General features: G+C 41.5%; 1 protein-coding gene across 5 annotated transcripts in view; it reads right to left on the bottom strand.

Annotated features, from left to right (window-relative positions):
- The window catches only part of Fbxo38 (F-box protein 38), a 47,595-nt gene extending 28,703 nt beyond the window's left edge, over window positions 1-18,892 (bottom strand). The window contains exons 1-6 of one of the 5 annotated variants that reach the window (XM_076912565.1): window positions 18,661-18,767; window positions 15,848-16,035; window positions 10,300-10,487; window positions 5,084-5,217; window positions 2,770-2,933; window positions 2,393-2,558 (exon numbers count right to left, since the gene is read on the bottom strand). In XM_076912565.1, coding sequence (XP_076768680.1) covers window positions 2,393-2,558; window positions 2,770-2,933; window positions 5,084-5,217; window positions 10,300-10,427 — 592 coding nt within the window. In that variant the 5' untranslated portion in view covers window positions 10,428-10,487; window positions 15,848-16,035; window positions 18,661-18,767. Of the gene's footprint in view, window positions 1-2,392; window positions 2,559-2,769; window positions 2,934-5,083; window positions 5,218-10,299; window positions 10,488-15,847; window positions 16,036-18,619 lie in introns of all 5 variants that reach the window. The other 4 variants (XM_034518052.2, XM_034518054.2, XM_076912566.1 and 1 more) reach the window with 4 other exon arrangements.
- Between the last annotated feature and the right edge of the window lie 411 nt (window positions 18,893-19,303).

Here is a 19,303-nt window from a genome sequence, read left to right as displayed (position 1 = left end):
AATTACTTATAACTAACCACCCCCCCCCCATTTGTACGAAGAAATTTCTCAGCACAAAGTGAGGCCAAAAAAGTTTTAATATTTAATATTATGGTTTGTGGTAGACAAGATACACCTTGATGTCATTTACACAATTACAGGGATTTTAGGTATCTGTAAATATGTGGAAGAAGCTAGCACAGCTTTGGGAAAAATTGGACAACTATTTATTTTACCATCTCAAATTGTTAAGGTTATTTTTTGACTTTGATAAATCTTATATACAGAGAACTTAATCTGGAAGGGAAAGGGTGTCCAATGGAAGAGGTATCAGCATATATGGAAGAAGAAAAACCAACGCTTATAAATCCTAAAGAAAGAGGGAGCATCAGAAACCTGTTCCTCAGTAGTTTAGTTACTGCTATGCAAACACACCATATGGCAACAGACAGGAAATAAAAACGGGGGGAAGACCAAAGGAAGAAAATCAGACCAAGAGAGGTACAGAATTGGCAAGAAAGAGCCAAGGATAGGCATCTGATGCTCAGTCCTACTTTCTGCCAAACATAGCCTATTAACAAAGGATAACATGTATTTGTTCACGGTACCACCATACAGTCAGTTCAAAGCTGTGAGTCAGTCACAGAATTTGTGCACTTCAGGGAGACTTATCAAATACCTGTAACGCCAATGAACTGGTACAGGCATTGTGGAAAATGTAAAGATAAAAAAAAAAAATCTTCTACCTTGAGGTTACATCATAATCTCAGAAGTAAAACCTCTTTATCACTTATAAAATCCAAATATTCCAACCCTTGCTCAGATTCACTCCACAATCTTACAAATGAGAGGGGTCTCTATTATCCTTTGTAGTCACACATATGACTATCCTGCATTATCCGCCAGGTCCTCCTATGACTATTTAACCCCACTTTTGAAATTTCTAGATCCTCAGAATATCCCCTATATCTGGAGTAATCTTTGGGCATATATTCAACATAAACACTAATAGAATAATAAAAAAAAGATTAAAAATAAAATATAAACTTAAAATATTAACAAAGTATGAAACTGAAAATATTTGGGTTGAGGATATGGCTCAGCTAATAAGAGCACTTGCCTAACATGCACAAAGACCTACCTGATTTCATCTTTGTGACACAACATAAAACTGGACATGGTAGTGCATGTCTGTATCAAGCACTTGGGAAGAAAAGCCAGAAGGATCAGAAATTCAGGGTCACCCTTAGCTATCTAATATGTTTGAAGCCAGCCTTAGCTACAGAAAATTCTGTTTCAAAATAAATAAAAAATAATGCCACATTGTCTCTTAGCAGATTAAAACAAGGATGAAAAGTTAAGCTTGATCAAATATTTTCCCCTGTTGAAATACTGTGATGTAATTTTACAGAGTGTGCACACAGGAAAGCACAATGAAACCACACAAACAAAGCAATCTCTGGAACGACCCCTCACTCCATCACCATGTATGAGAGGGAAAAGGAAGAGAGAATGTTCATTCCAGTGGCTCTAGATGGAAGAACACGGTGCATTTTTACTTGTTGAGAAAAACTAACAATTATCTAGGGTTAGACTGAGGTTTAGTAGGCACGAGCTATACCTGCCTGTTTAAACTTCAGTAAATTAACTGGGCGTGGTGATGCATACCTCATGGTGATGCACACTGCCATGCCAACACTCAGGAGCTGGAAAGACAAAGATGGACACAGAGCTCACGGCCAACGTGAGCTACGCAGAAGATTCTGACTCATTTCTTTTGAATAACAAGGAATGTAAGTAAATTTTAAAAGTTTAATTCCTTAGTTTCTATATGTAGAATGAGTCACATCATAGTAAAGCATTACCCTGGCTTAGCAGATGAAAGCATTTGTGTCATGCAGTAAAGGCACTTGCCATGTAAACCTGATGACCTAGTTCCATCCATGTGACCCATTTACAGATGGAAAGGAAGAACTACACACACACACACACACACACACACACACACACACACACACCCGTCCATTAGCCTTCACATGTGCACCGTGGCACACACATGCCCATACATCATACACACAAACACAACAAACATGAAATAAATTCCTCCTCCAAAAAGACATCTCCTCTACAGGGTATAATCAGAGTAAAGGGAGAGTTCTAGCTTGATGTGAAAATGCAAAGAGAAACCTTCAAAGCTGTCTTCAGCACAGCAACTGACTGCCTGAAAAGCAACATTGCCCCTGAGAGATCTTTAACTCATGGAAAATCTGGGCTTTTATACAAGTCTCACAAGTGCTTCTTGTTCTACAACCAATCGGTAAGATGATATTTAAAATGTTATAACTGTTTCAGTGAGTATTCACTTACACAGTGTTTCAAGGCATGACAAGTGAACTAGAAATCAGGTACTCACCAACTAAATGCAAAGTTTGGATTTTGGCTCCTATGGGGATTTTCAGTTTATTTTCAGGAGGAATCGGAAATGCTCCGTTACGATTACGAAATTTCCCCAAAATATGAACATGCGGCATATATGTCCAAATGGATTCTACCAACTCCAAATGAGATGTTTCTACACCCTAGAAAATAGCACCATGGCAAGCATAAGGAAGGCTTCATTTCGCATCCCAAGTGTCTCTTTCTGTACAAGATGCTAACTGTGAAATGGAACTTAAGACAAAGTGTGTTATGCGTGCAGTCTGCACGTGAGCGAGTAAGCCCCACAGTCCTTGTGACCCACTAGTTCATCAACCAGCTGATGTTATTAAAATGTTCCAGCAGCATACTTACCACCAAGTTTGGGCACGATTGCAAAGCTTCCAGGACTCCTGGAATGCTGAAAGCCTCATGGCCCCTCACTCTCCGCCTCTCGAGGTATCTAGGATGAAGGCCATACAGCTGTTCAACATCTGGCATCTTCTTCAAAAGTGTTAGGAAACTGGAATCTGTGAAGCCTAAGGAAGTCAGAAGCATTTAGAACAGCTTCATATATATGTACTAAATACTTAACAAGTTTTAACAAATATCTAAACAGAAAAAGATCCCTGTGAAAGTTCCACGAAGCTAATGCCACAGCTGAAGAAAGCGTTTCAACAGAAGACATGCCAGTCTCATTACATGGAAAATCCTTCACACATGTTACCTGCAAACTAGGCTCACCCTGTTCTAATCATTTCCTTGCAATTGCTCTTTTATATGTTTAACTATTATTTCCCATTATTTCAGAAAGTTCATTAAAAAAAAAAAAAAAGACAAGCCGGGCGGTGGTGGTGCACGCATTTAATCCCAGCACTTGGGAGGCAGAGGCAGGCGGATTTCTGAGTTCGAGGCTAGCCTGGTCTACTGAGTGAGTTCCAGGATAGCCAGGGCTTACACAGAGAAACCCTGTCTCCTCGAAAAACCAAAGGAAAAAAAAAAAAAAAAAAAAAAAAAAAGACAAAAGGAAGTTGGCTAAGAAAGTAAGAACAATTGAAGGTGAACAGATGTTGGTGGTAAAAAAACAACAAAACAAAACAACCGTGTATCTGGGAAGCCAGCTGTGCTCCGTAGCAGAAATTAACAAGGTGCAAACAGATAGGCACCTCTTCACAACAGGAGCTATTGGTTAAACACATATGGAGACAAATCACAGGCATGACACGTTTTCTATTACTTGACTCTCAAAAGATCTGAAAGCCAACTGTCTGCCCACTGATAACAAAACATTGTTTCCAACTAAATTATAAAGAACTGAAGCTTTTCAAAAATGTTCTATTTGTATAGGGCTAGTCCAGAGTTGCTAACTATAAAATCACAAAGGAAAATGGTAAGAGCCAAGCATAAATGGGGAAAGTTAACAGAGATGGGATATGACTCCAAAGAGTTCACACGAATGAGCTATCAGGTACTTCTATCAAGATTCAGGGCTTCAGCTGGGCACTGATAGCACATGTATTTAATATCAGAGCAGGGGTAGGGGTTGAGGGGTTGAGGGGTTGAGGGGTTGAGGGGGTGAGGGGGTGAGGGGGTGAAGGGGTGAGGGGGTGAGGGGGTAGAGATAGGTGAATCGCTGTGAATTTAAGGCCAGTATGGTCTATATAGTGCATTCCAGCCAGCTGTGGCTAAATAGTAAGAACCAGTCCTAAAAAATGATCCAGGACTTAAACTTTAGAGAATAGGTCAGCGCAGTGTTAAACACATTTAATGTGGTCTCCTCCTACAGACTGCTGCGACACTCTCTTTTATATTCACTGCAGAGAGGAAAAGCTTAGGGCTACGTATTTATTAACAGGTTGAACACTGGCCATGTGCACACAGACTCTTCCTCATTTGGTAAGTGCCCTGATGTCAATGCTTAAGCTTGGAGCACATGGGATCTCTGCTGCCCTCCGGAATCCTGTCTGCAACCTCTGCTGAAGCAAGTCTAACACAGAATGAGATCATTATTCTCATGCTGCCCTGCCGGATTTCTTGCCTACCTCAAACCATCACTCTCTGGAGTTAAATGAACACTTTCCCTTCACACTGCTTCCTAAGTGACTAAAGACAACTCTATTCTGTCTCCTTTAAGCTAAGTTCTAGCCTAACACTGCAATGTTCTTTCCAAGAATGTGTATGCCTTGATCTCTCGAAAGGGCCCAGCACCACAAGCTGCACAGTACAGAACTCTAGAGGTAGTCTGTACTGTCTGTCCAGGTATCTCTTTAGCCTCCACTTCTACCCTCTGGTAAGGACTTCTTTGATGTTCTATTGCTGTTGTTGAGTTTGTCTGCCTCAGCCTCAATCCATGTTCAAAGTCTCATGGTCTGAATATTATTCTTTAAAAGCATGATTTTAAAAGACTCTAGTTAATAAGCAACAGACAAGCATACTAATTAGCAGACAACTGTTAAAAGAAGGCAGCCCTTTCAATTATTATTTTAATAAGTGCTTCCCATGACATGTGCATCATGAATAGCCGTCATCTTTTGTTCCCCTTCCTCCTGCTGGACCCTCCCCTCCAAACAGTGCCCCTCTGCTTTCATGTCATAAATTGGTTACCTTAAAAAAAAGTCACATTCTATGGACGCCATTTTTACCACTTTCTAATAGGGCTCAAATGTCCCTTAAAAAGCTGTGTACTTACCACTTGGCATATATTCCCACCATCGGCCTGCACAGAGATCCACCACTCTCACAACTCTTAGATACAGAGTAACTGCTTCCTTTAGCTTCCGAGAAAGACATTCCATGCACATGATATCCTGCAGAGGCAGGTACCTTTGTAATGGAAAGAAATATTAATCAAGTATGTATGCAGGTCTTCTCCCCCTAACATGCTCCCAGCCTTTACATGATGTGAGGACCTAGGAACATTTGCAGCACTTTAAGTGTGTAAGGTCATTCAGCTCACATGGTTTTTTCTTAATTTGTTTTATTATTTGATGTTTCATGTTTTTGCCTGCATGTATGTGTACAACATGCACTCCTGGTAACCTTGGAGGTCAGAAGAGGGTGTTGGATGCCTGGGACTGATGTTATACATCCTTGTGAGATATCACATTGATGTTAGGAATCAAACCTACATTCTCTGTGGTGCTCTTAACCACTGAAACAACTGTCCAGCCCCATTCAGCTTTTAAGTAAATACAGGCAAGTTGGCCTGTATTTAACATTAAAATAATAAAGTACTAAACTCTTTCTGTGCAACACTTGATAAGCCTACAATACTTCCCATAAGCTTTCAAGGACAAAATAATGTAAATAAAAATATACATACCCAAAGGCAAAAACAGTGCAAAGAAGAGAACAAACCAAATCAAACCCTCAGCACATTTCAAGGCAGACAAGGGAAGGGAGGAGAGACAGAAAGAAGGGAGGAGAGCCAGCCAACACCCTGTCATGGTCACAGCATGGGTCCCTAGAGTTCCCTCCCAGCTTTCAGTGCTCTTGAAATGCTGTTCTCCACACGAGTGCATGTCTGTTGATGTACAGCACATATCCTTTCACATGTACTGCCATGCTTGTTGCTAAAGCCTGTCCTTCATTTCCTATTTCCTCTCTTCCCAATCTTCTTTTTTCAATATTTTACTTAATTTTTCTTAACTTACTCACTTTACATCCCTTTCACTGGCCCCCCACAACCCCCTCCCACAATCCTTCTCCCATTCCTCTTCTCCTTCTCCTCTGAGTGGGTGGGAGCCTTCCTGGGTATGCTCCCTGCCAACCTCTGACCCTGGCACTTCAAGTCTTCAAGGCTAGGCACATCCTCTCCCTTGGAGGCCAGACAAGCCAGCGCAGCTAGAAGAATATATCCCACGTACAGGCAACAGCTTCTGGGATAGCCTCTGCTCCAGTTCTTTAGGACCCACAATAAGACTGAGCTGCATATCTGCTACATAAATGCGGGGAGGCCTAGGTCCAGCTTGTGTATGTTATCTGGTTCAGTCTCTGAGAGCCCCAAGGGTCCAGGCTAGTCGACTCTGTTGGTTTTCCTATGGAGTTCCTAACCTCCTTGGGGCTGCAATCCTTCCTATTCTTCTGTAAGAGTTCCCAAGTTCCATCCACTGAGGCAGATAGAGGGAGGAACTGGGAGTGAGAGGGGATAGGGAGGGGGATGGGGAGTTCAGGATCAGATGTAGGGACAGGAGAGATGCTAGGTGGCCATGAAAATGAATGGAAATCTGCAACTGGTAGGAATGGAGAGGTGTGGGGGCGGGGGAGGAAGGGGCATCTCCAAGACCAGATGGAGACCCAGGATAAGGGAAACATCCAAGAATCAGTGAGGATGACCATAGCTGTGACTAACTACACTGGGGATATGGAACCTATAGTCAGGCAAGAACCCCAGTAGAGCAACAGAGACAACAGCCCACCTATAAAACTTTCAACCCCAAATTTATCCTGTTTACAAGAAATACAGGCACAGGGGATAGAACAGAGACTGAGGGAATCGCCAACCAATAATTTGCCCAACTTGAGACTTATCCAATAAGCAAGCACCAATCTCTCACACTATTAATGATACTCTGTTATGCTTGCAGACAGGAGCCTAGCATGGCTGTCCTTTGAGAGGCTCTACCCAGCAGCTGACTCTTCCCAATCTTATCTCCTTCCTGAAACTAACAACCAACCTGTTTCTATCTAGTTTCTAATGATACCAACATCTATTTTGAATACCAGAAAATCTCACCTTTGTCCTTAAAAGCCCTCCACATACCTAGACTGCCAAGTGGACCCAATCTTTCACCCAGTGGGTACAGTGTCGCAGCTGTATTACAAGGAGAGTATTACAAGGTTGTCTTTTGGTCACACAACCCTTGCAGTGCCACCTTGTCCCTGGTCCTCTAGCTAACAGTTCCTGTGTCAAGGAGAAGGCAAGAGCAGCAGAGATACTTCCCGGTTGCCACCAGTCTCCTGGATGAGTCTGCAACATTCTTCACTGGTTCCTTCAACGCAACCTACACCTATGCAACAAATTCCTTCACTAAATTATCTTCAAAGTCCTGCTGAGGGTATCCTTTCTCATCTGCTGGGAGCTTCACTCAGCAGGTAGGGCTACTATTGGGCCATTTTTAATGTAGTGAAACTGGCTAGAAAAGCTATGCCTACAGGAATTCCTACAGCCAGGAGGTGGGAAAGCAGCAGTGCTCACACACTGCAGGCTGATTCTAATTCCAACAGCCAAGTCTATGTACGCATGCTCAGAATCTTTCTGCTTACTGTGTTCCTTCCTCCCGCCAGCCCTTCCTCAAAGCTATTTAAATAAAGAGAATAAATTCAAATTAAATTTCCACCAAAAGCATTACTGTTATCCTCTAGCGCGTAAAACAATTTTCAGAAGATTTATGACTACACTTTATATAAGCAATGAAAAACACTGAGTTTGCTTTCTAAATCAAGTTTTACACCATTCCAATATTTTTACTATTATCCAAAATATTTGCCTGAGTTAGTTTTATAACTTCTACGTAACAGTTAAAAAGAAATCAGGATGATTTTTCATCAAACTTTCCCTAGGAAGTAGAAATGTACGTTTTTCTATGATATATGTGATTAAAAAAACCAGCATTAAAAGGGCACATAGGAAGTGGGGCCGGGAAGGCAGGGGACAGACAAATAACAAAAACAAATTTTATGTGAAAAATAGCATAATGAAACATAATTTTTCATAAGTTAATAAAAACCATATTATAAAAGTACATAAGTACACTTTAGAAAAGAGTAAACAAAGATTAGATTTCTTTCTAAGAGAGACCAACTATTTTCTTTTTTTTTTTTTGTCTCAAGAATATGTTAAGTAATTACCACATAATTACAGCAGGAGTCTTCAGATAAAAATTTTAGGAGCCTAAAAATAAAACTTAAACTATTTATTCTAGAAAAACCTAGACTATGAACTCAGGGAAGCTCAGAGTTTCTGCATTCAGTTAATGTGTTCATGTTTATTAGAAACAATACATGACCTCTTTGCTTGATTCTCATCCTTACATTTGAATAATCCACCCAATTAGAAACTAGTATCTGCTTTCAATGTAAAATATGGTCCAATATGTCCACAATATATCCAAACATTTAAAATTATTTCGAACACATAATTTTTGCACATTTTTATGGGGTTGGCATGATCAATCAAGGTAATATACAGCGTGACCATCAATCAACAGCTAACGATTAACTACAATTCAGAAGTTTAATGTTTAACTCTTCCCATTTAAAATAAAGCTATAGGATCTGAGATAAAGACATGCTTTTAGGTTTTTTCTCCAAATGTTTGTAGGCTCTGGGATCATCACCTATCCATTAACTACAATTCAGAAGTTTAATGTTTAACTCTTCCCATTTAAAATAAAGCTATAGGATCTGAGATAAAGGCTTTTAGGTTTTTTCTCCAAATGTTTGTAGGCTCCGTGATCATCACCTATCCATCTTTTCCACAATGACATGAAAACCAACTTTATAAACTAGATCTCTTCATGAATTCAAATAGACACATGCAGCCCAGTTGGTCTCTTCTGCCCAACTCCTGCTATTCTCTTCAGCTCTTAACCACATTTTATTTATTGTATTTTAAAATGTATTTGAACATCGGTACAGTTACTTGCCTTTACTGAAACTTTTGGCATTTCCACACACTTTTTTCTAGCACGTTGAATTTTAACATCATTTTGTTATAGTAGGAAAGATACCTACTGTTTTAATTGGCCTTTTATTCTCAGATATTAACTATCAAAAACTATATTTTACCACAAAAGATAAAAACTACAAAGGATTAATAAAATTCAACAGTACATTACAAAAATGAAGTGCTCATGACTCCTTAAATAACTTAATACCACTTAAAAGCCTCATAATTGGAAAATATTAATACTGTGTAAAATTCAACACATTTCTGAGAACTTTTAATAGGCAGTATGTTTGTCTGGGTGAATAATCTAATCTAATGATAATTATCTAATAAAAAGAACCTAGAGGCTTAATTTAATTATAAGCAAGGAAAAAAGACAAACCAGAAATGAACCATATGCAAGGCAAGAGAAATTTTAAGTAGTGTGTCACATGTACCATTGATAGAATAGAAAGCAAAGACTAACGTGGTAACTGAAACTATTGCTGCAACATAAAGACGTGAGAACAAAATACAGGATCATTAAACCACACATCTATGTCTTACAATGTAGTAAGTGCTTTGAAGACACTGTTTGGCCACCGGATCCTAAAACACCTCTGCTTGAATCATTGTCCTTAGGATGATAACTACACAGATGTATTCAATCTTTGAATGGTATGGATAAAGATAATGAATAAAAAGAAAAAAGCTGGGCAGCACGCCTTTAATCCCAGCACTTGGGAGGCAGAGGCAGGAGGATTTCTGAGTTCGAGGCCAGCCTGGTCTACAGAGTGAGTTCCAGGACAGCTAGGGCTACACAGAGAAACCCTGTCTCAGGAAAGAAAAAAAGGAAAAAGAAAAAAAAAAAAAACAAACAGGAATAAAATATTTTCTTTCTTGGTTTTTATTAATGGTTCTTAAAATACAGTTTGAGTAAAAAAATATTACTTTACAGTTTTTTGGAGGCTTGGAAATGGCTCATCAGTTAAGAGCACTTGCTGTTCTTGCAGGGCCCAGGTTCGAGTCCCTGTAACCTGTGTATACCATCTACAACTCCAGATTTAGGGGATCCAACACCCTCTTTTGATTTCACGGGCACTTGGCACACACATGGCACACAGACATACATGCCACATGGCACACAAACAGATATGTTAGCAAAACACTAATACATATATGGTAAAATAAGGAAGGAAAGTTTGATTTCACTTTTACACTGTAGATACATAAAAGTAATTCAAACAAAATCCCACCTGAAAATATGACACAGCACTTCGTGTGACAGCTGGTTCATGTAGTCCTTCTCCTCATCAGCTGTCATTTCCTCGGGGACCTCACTGTCTATCACACACACTTTAACACTTTTCTTTCGTGGTCCCATGGCTGTGCTTCTCCTTAGTGTCAAAGATCAAATCTCTCCTCTGATTTTAGTTCAAAACACCTGAAAGGCAAACAGAGCAGAGCAGCCTAAAGCACACCAAACTCAAACACAAAGTGTCCCTATCACAAGTGAGTTAGAAAATTCATTCGGGGTTACTAATGGGCAAAGGTTCAGAATACTGATGCTATTACAATAGTACACCATAAGCAAATTTTAAAAAGTGTTAATTTCCTCTAAAGACAGAATATCTTTTCCTGAAGAACAGTTTAGAGTGAATAGAACCCAAGAATAAAGTCCTATTTTCTAATTTGCATTCTAGGGCTTCCCACTCAGCTGGTTCATTCAATTTCTCCAGGCATCAATTACGTCAGTGTGTAAAGCAAGATAAGTAAACTAGGTAACAAAATTGCTTCTGGCTAGCAGCTCATGATTCGAAACATGCATTCAAAGTCAATATGTAAAGGCATGTCTGAACTCACAAGGAGACCCTTTCAGGTATCAAGTTCAGCTGCGCCTTCACCTTTGTACCATTAATACCAAGGAATCCAGCATTTCATGTAATCTAGCCCAACATAGCAGACTCTAGGACTCGAATTTTTGATCTGCCACAAATTACTACTTCCGGGAGAGGAATCAACCTTTTAAATTCTTCATTCTCCTACCTGTAAAGTAAGGGAATGAGATCTTAACCTTCTGTGAATGGAATAAAACCAAACTGTAGACACTCTCCAAAAAAAAAAAAAAAAAAAAAAAAAAAAAAAAAACAGAACTTGCAATTTTGAAGGGCAAACTCACTTTTATATAGCATATACACTTGGCTTTTAAAATGAAGCCTTAGTAAGGGAAGGCAAGTGAGGTGAGGGACGACATATTTCGTTCTGTTTACTGGTATGTAAGTATACTGCCCAGAGTGTCAGAATGTCTGGAAATATTTCAATGATGGAGGTCCAGATGTAGACCAGTTCTGAAATGTGGACTTCTTCAGCATTAATGGCACATTGTAGACAGAGTTGGCAAGTGAAATCAGATTTACTCAGGTAATTCTTTAAGTCACACATGCCTTCACATACTTCAACAGCCTTTAGTAAGTTTAACGTCATGAACAAAAGACCTTGGAAGTCATCATCGAGGAGGTAAGGAACCATGCAAATGAACTCAGAACTTCAAGCTGAGATAAGTGCATAAAAATGCAAACACACTTTCAAAGTAGCACACAGCACACCAGCCTCATTCACTGCTGGCTTTTTTGAAGCAAAGGCCAACTGAAATGATATCTGAGGGATGGTCAGAAAATAGGGCAAAAAGGGAGTAGGGAAGCAAAAAAAGAAAAACATTCTAGAAGGCCCCAGTAGCATATGCCTCCATGTCCTTGGGCGGTTCCCTGGGAGCTGGACCTTACTGGGCAGACGAGATGCTGAAAGTCAGGTGAGCTGGGATCTGATGGAGAAACTGCAGCTCCCTGGATGATCACTGTACAGAGTTAAGCAGGGAGGCAGGGCTTATGATGTACAGCTGGATTCAAGGAAACAGATTTAGCTAATCTCAGCAGGCAAGCTGTCTCTGTAGGGGAGCAGTCTTTAGGCTGTAGACATTCAGGAGGGGAAGCTATGGTGGCCATTTTTCTGCATATATTATCAACATCCACAGGTGGACTAGAAGAGGAAGGCTTTGCCATTTCCCCCTGGGTTTGTGGCAAGGGTCCTCAAGAAGCTGCAGCCTTGGTAACAACACACATTCACTGAGGTCCTCACACACGCAGGGGTTCCCCAACTCTCCAGATATGCTGAACTCTGGGGAAGGAAATCTGTTTTTAAAAACTGAAACAAAACTGCTGGTGTTAGGATGAAGAAGGTGAAATGGAAGTAAGAAGAGGCTGAGCTGTTAGCAGGGTTCTTGATCCTCCACAGGAGAAACACTGGCCTGTCAAGCTGAGCATGCACCGTACTTGGGAAGCTTGGGCACCCTGGGATAAAAGGACACAGCTACAGAAATATGCAGTTCCCAGGGACCTCTGCTTCGGAAATCAACAGGAGCAAACCTAGTCTAAACCAATCCTTATATCCTGTGCTTGTCTGTGTTCTCATCTCCTCTTCCCTCACTGAAAAGTCCTTGTGGTATCAGCACACTCACCAGTGCCTGGGTTCCAGTATTCCACACATAATCCTAAGCAAACTTCCTACTTGGTTACTTCGACTAGTTCCAAGCCAGGAAGCAAGGAAATAAATTAAAGATTATAGAACCATGTGTGGGTTCTCATCAAAATGCCTAAAACAGTTCTCAACCTGTGGGTCATGACCCTGTTGGGGATTGCAATCAGATGTCCTGCATTTCGAAAATAACGAAATTCATTCCTAACAGTAGCAAAATTACAGTTATGAAACTGCCTCAAAAATAAATATGCAAACCAGTTTTTTACTGTATCACATCCACATTTCCCTGTTTATTGTCCCTCTTCTCCCACTGAAACTTCTTCTATTACAGTACTTCCTGAACCTGCTTCCCGGGCTTGGGCTCCAAAGTGACCCTCTTCTCTGGGACTACTCGTCTCTAACTTGCGCAAGTGATTTTCTCTCTGTGCCCACTCTTTTGCCTGCCAGTTCCCCTGCAAACCCACTTCTCACTGGCCAACTGCACCCGTTAAATCAAACACAACACACAGCACATACTGCCCTCTACTGTAGCTCACTAAACTCCTACACTATAAACTCTGGCTGTCCTAAACACACCCAAGTCTCTCACTCTCCATGACTACCCGTTTTCCCACGATACGATTATTCCATGCATTCCCACTGGCTTCTGGGACTCTATTGATCTTCATCTAGGCTACTGTGGTTGATGGCTTTCTATGTGGTGCCCAGCAGTGTGCCATCAAAGCCTATAGCAAAGGCAGCCATGGCTCAGGCTTCAGTAGGTAACTCACTAAATAAATGCTCGCACCACATTTTACACTGAAACTACAGCAATCTTATTAAGTAATTCTACTTACTAAGTTTCAAAAAAAGCATTGCATAGACTAAGTCTCTAGTACGATTTTATGTAGACAACAGTAAATGACAAATATGCTGGTGTTCTTTACACAATATGAACAGTGGTTGCTACTAAAAAATAAGAGCAGATGAACATGAAAAAGAAACTTAGTTTTGTCTCATGTTCATCTCAATCACTGAGCTTTTCAGACTGCTCATGCTTATGGGATTTCTTTAAAAATGAAGAAAAGAAATAAACAGAAGAGAAAAGAAAATATAAGACATGAAAATCCAGTCTCTAAGGACCCGTGGCTCCTAAAGGGTAAGGATATTTCCACTCCAGCCTCAAGCTACTTTTCTGATCTCACCTTCTAACCCTCTCCTGGGACCTCCTGGGACCTCCAGGAGGAGCACCCAGTCAGCTTTCTAGGCAGGGATCTTTCCTTATATGTTACTTATTCTGGCTGGAGCAGTCATCTTCCTTTACTCTCCCCTCCCCTTCCTATTTCCCCTTTTCTCTAGTCTAGAAAACTATTCATTAGCCTTCAAAATTCAATTTAAATTGTAGGTGTTTTGTGAAGACTTCTTTCATTGGAGTCCTCTACGGAGCATATGCTTCTACAGCAATTTGTGTAATGTCAGATGTCACATGTTTGCCAGGAAGGGATCTCAAGCTCACCTCCGGGCACCAACAAGTCTTCACTCATATTTCACACTCTTGAGAGCAGTTTGCTACCACAGCATTTAAGAATCTCAGCAGTAAATACCATCAGGTTAACCCAATTAAAAACACACATAACAGAGATTTACAGTATGCAAGAGCCCTAAAACACAATTAACTCGAAGAGCCCTATCTAGGGACTGCCCAGATGTTCAGAATAACCCTCCAGGTACCGAACACACGCTTCAGGTTTAAGAACTTTGACAGCCCTTCAAAAGACATGCTCCTGACTTTTCCTTAGCTATAAGGCTTTGATGAAGGGAGAGCTTGAGATGGCATGGGGTAAGAGACAGACCTTTACATCAGGAGGTTGACAACGGAGGCCAAACTTCCTTTTTTGCTCCCATTGAATCTACTGCACTTAGAGCACCTTGCTTTTATGACTACTGTCTCTGTTATTCTGCAGTGCTCTTTCAGAGGCATATTTAGTAACCCTCAGTGTCCCATATATATTTAAAATTCCAAGTTAACTAGCCTTAATATAACTAAGTTTACAAAATTCATGTATTTAGAATTCAAAAATTATAGAGATAAACCATCAAGAAGATAGGTGTTCGACAAACCCATGAAAGTCTAATTAGCCTATGAAGTGTATCTAAAATCAAAAACCAGTGACAAAAACTAAATAGGACTCAAATGCTATTCATTGCTCTTCCATCAGGCCTATAATTAAGCATGTGTTCTTGCAAGTCCATCCTCTACTTACTTACAAGAATACACCTGTCAGATAAAAGAGGCTATAAGCCTTTGGTGAAGGGAAGACTTGAGATGACACTGGGCGAGAGACAGACCTTTCCATCAGGACATTGATAGCCAAGGGGAAGGCATCTCCAATACAAGCAGCTACCCCTGGGAACATTCAGGAGGAAAATCTTAGTCACTCAAGGGCTCCTTTATTCTTCCTTAGCCTTGGTGCATGTTGACAAAAGACAACAGAACTGTCCAACTCAAGTGGTCATCAGTTCATTTGTATCAAAAACCTAAGCTATGTTGAGCATTGTCTCAAACACTGAGGAACAGGGGCCCTTGTGCTCCTGCATGCGAAGAAAACACCAAGCGATTCAGAACAAAGTCCCAAGTGGACAGTATCTCTTTGGGAAGGAGACTACTATGTTTTTCCTTCCTAGCAAGAGGGATTAAAAAGCAAGTCAAGAGAAAGGAAACCACCACAGCTAGTCTTCATTCGTCCTTCTTCCCAGCTCCCCACACCACTCACCACCTAACATTCTGCTCCCCTGTGAAAACACAAGAAGGTTTAGGGGAGTAAGTGGTTAAAAGGGGGTGAAGGCAGTCCTAGTTCTCAGCATCAGGTGAAGGACGTGGCATGAGGGTGAAGGACAGGTGACTATAAACAGCACAGAAATGTAAAAATATGAAGACGGCATTTTCAGACACCAAGCATTGTTTCTAAAGTTAACAATTTTTGGAGGCTCTGAACCTCCAAGAAATGTTAATCTGACAGAAACGATAATCTAGCCCTTAATAGTAAATGCTAAAGGGGCCCTCAGAGACTACCTAGTCACACTGCTGATGTTTTGTGGGTTATGAACTCCTCTGAGAATAGGACAGTGGCATTTCTCTCTTCTACTCTCATGCAGACAGAATTACAAATAAAATTTCAGAGGCTCTTTCAGATGAATAAAGAACAGGAGAGTGTAAATCAGGAAGTCACTCGCCGTGGGTCAAATGTTAAATATCAGGCTCAGAAGACCGAGACTTCCCCACCTACATACCATACTCTAGGATTGTCAGTCCTCAGCCACCACAGCTGTCTCTCCACATTCCAGAGCTACATCACAAGGCCTAGAGATTGGCTTCAGGATGTTCCTATTAGAATTCAGCCCATACCCTCCTCCACAGAACTGGGCTTCCACACAGTAGCCATAAACACCTGGGCAGTCCATTATCATTCCACAGGAGCCTGTTTACCAGAGAGAAGGAAGCTTCAATTTTGTCCTGGCATCCCACGCACAGTCTTAAGCCTTAGTTCTTTGCCAATGCCCTTCAATCCAGGTCTTTCTAAAATATGCCTAAGCCTTCTCCTTCAGCTATGTCATCAGCTAACAGGACACTATAATAGGACGCTATTATAACCTGACAAAATCATTTGGGTTGCTCCTCAAATTCTACCTGTCTTACGTTTTAATACTCTAACATTCCCTTGCTTGAGATTATGAATTATTTTGTACTCTATCATAGATGTATTTCCCTAACACTGCAGTACATAAGTCTGAAATCACCTGTGCCTCCCAGATCCCTTAAACCCTTTTCAACTGACAGTCTTCCTCTACCTAATCTACCTTGTCAGTATTTTTTATCACTGACTACTAATTAGAAAGGAGTAATTACCCCTCTCCACTCCTCAACTCACGCATGGCACTCTGGGACACTAGTATTTCAGAGAAGAACTAAAGTAACATCACAAAACTAGCTGAAATGGCAGGGGTCTGTTAGGATTTCTCTTTCCCCTCTTGAAAAGACCCCTCCTTTCTCTCAGTTGCTTGTATCTCGGCATTCCTCCATTTCCTCATTCAGTTATTGTTTGTCGAGTACAAGGTGGCAGCAAAGCCTTCCCACACCGCTTAGCCTCTTGGAGTCTACATGTCAGGTTCCTTCCTCAACCATCTCAACTTTACTAAGATCAAATGCCAGCTCATTACCCTAAACAGCAAACAAACCCAGAACAAAGATCTTCTTAAATCATCGGGTGGTCCTACATTGCCAAGGTCATTCCTGCCTATCAAGTTTCTAATGTCTCTTTATCTTCTGTTGGCTTCAGTTTGTTAAGTCAATGGAACCTTGCACATCATCTAATTAATACTCACAGAACACTTTATGTATCTCCTATCTTGGATGTACCCTCTTGCTCTCAAAGTGTCACCCATCCACCACACTGCTTTGATTTAAAAGGAGAGGGGGAACCTCCACTGACAAAAGGGCAAGGAATCTAGTCCAACCTTTTATTTTACAAAGAAGGAGAATGAGCACCAGAAGGAAACGCTGTCTGTCCCTGTCTGAAATAAGGACCTAGGCCTTCAATTCCAGTTCAACACCAATTGTTACACCACCTAACTTTAGAGAAACCTAGGTTTCCCTTTCTCTTCTGTTATGTCCTTCTGAATAAATATGTGTACCTTAGGCACACGGCCATTTAAACACACACACACACACACACACACACACACACACACTGTGTTGTCTGAAGTCTTTCCCTAGAGAGACATAAATCTCCCTTATGAGGCCCCAATGACAAACTAAAGTACAATTCCACCAAAGTTTACCCTGGGGAACTAATGTGTTTATTGGGTTTACTTACATAGCATGGCTGAGATGCTACAAACAGGAGCCTGGTGTATTGGAAAGCAGCCAGATTGCTAAGTCTTCACCTGGTATGGATGATGGCTTCCCTATAGCTATACCCATGGAATTCTTCTCCCCTTTTCAGTTAACCTTCCCAGACTATGTACTTTAGTACCTCCCCACCAAGAGGCTATGTACCATCAAGGCAGAATTACATACAAAAGGCCAGAGGTATGAGAGGGAGAGCCCTGACTCTCAGGTAAGGGACCAGTGAGAGCCCCCACCCCAACCCCAAACACCTTCTACAAAGAAATGTCAACCAACAGTGGAGTCTTTTTAGGAAGTCACATATGCTTTGACAAAGACTGATGGCTGTTAAAGCTTGAAGGATGACACTCTACAACATGCACATACACACCCTGACACCCTTCTCCCAAACAGAGTACAACTGCAACATAACAACTTATGACAAGAGAGATGGGGCTCTTTCTGGTCATCTAGAAATGGCAGGTCTCAAACAAAAGTTAAAAATTACAAGAGTATATATTCTCAGGCTATAACTACATAGTATGTGCTTTTTTCCATGTTCCAATTTCTCTCATCTCCAGAAAAACCATGGCTTTACAGAAACCCTATTGTAAATCCCATTTGCGACGAGGTGGGGGTGAGAAAGGAGATGAAGCCGGTGTCTACTCCAATACTTTTCTCGAAAAGATGAGACATTTCAGGTTCAAAACAATGAGGGGGTTATCTGCTCGAAAAATGACCACCAAGTGAACAGCAACAGGGGGACAAAAACCAGGGTCTCCCTGTTTTGTTTTGGTTTTTTCTTTTCTTCATACGATGAATTAACTGCATCCTACAAGGGCTACTTCCTCAGCGGACTAAGGGCAGGCGTTCCTCAATTTACTGGCCTAAACGACTCCACATTAAAATCGTTGCATTGCTGACGCCTAGAGTGTGTATTGGGGGAGGGGCCCAAAGTCTGGCCAAACCTCCCATTCGGCTGATGAAACCGAGACCCAGAGAAGGCTCTGTATGGCGGGATAGAAAGCTGGATGCCTTAGAAGCAAGGCCTGCAAGGCCAGAACTACACTTCAGATACTCCTTTCTCGGTCGCTCCAGGCCCAAGAGTTCCTGAACCCGAGATCGAAGATCTGGGCGGTGGGAGCCCCGGACCCCTCCATCTGCCCACAACCGCGCACCTCCACCTTCGCGACAGCCTCACAGGCCGCGACTCACTTACGCCGGCCCTCCGTCTGTTTTTGTGGTTGAGAGGGACCGAGAATCGAGACAGACTCTTCCTGCGGCCCCCGCCTCCGCAGCGCTTCCGCTTCCGCCGCCCCTAGAGTCTTCCGAAGAAGTGTCATCGGGGGATGGGCCTGGGCGGGCCTCACTGCGTCCATGTTAGGTGTGGCTCCATCCCGGCGAAGCGGCCATGTTAAGAGTGGCATTTCCTGACGCCTGTTGCCGGCCCTTCTTCCGGTGACGTAAATTTCCCCACCGGAAACGTCGGGAATCTGTTTACTGGAGCTGGTACCTTGCGGCCTTTCGGTGGTGCTGGTAGTCTGTGATCCTGGATATACACTGGCTCCCCTCTTCAAAATGAATAGGTGCAATAAAAATATTTTCCAGCTAAAAATAGGACCATTGATTTCGGGGTGTGGGTAAGTGGTGGGGCGCAAAGACTATTAAATCATTCTGTGATTTGCGAGCGTTGTCTTTGCATGTTTGTGGTTTGTAGTCTCTTGAACATCAACGTTTTCACATCAGTGTTTCATTAATAAATGTGACACTGGACTTTTGACTTATGAGTAGAGATCTGCTTGATAATTTTTTTTTCTACATTGTCTTCAGTAAGGATAGCTATGACAATGTCACAAAACTGG

The sequence above is a fragment of the Arvicanthis niloticus genome, chromosome 14, assembly GCF_011762505.2.
Source record: "Arvicanthis niloticus isolate mArvNil1 chromosome 14, mArvNil1.pat.X, whole genome shotgun sequence".
Classification (NCBI taxonomy): Eukaryota; Metazoa; Chordata; class Mammalia; order Rodentia; family Muridae; genus Arvicanthis; species Arvicanthis niloticus.
The sequence above is the reverse complement of the archived record's forward strand: the minus strand, read 5'-3'. Positions and strand labels throughout refer to the sequence as shown.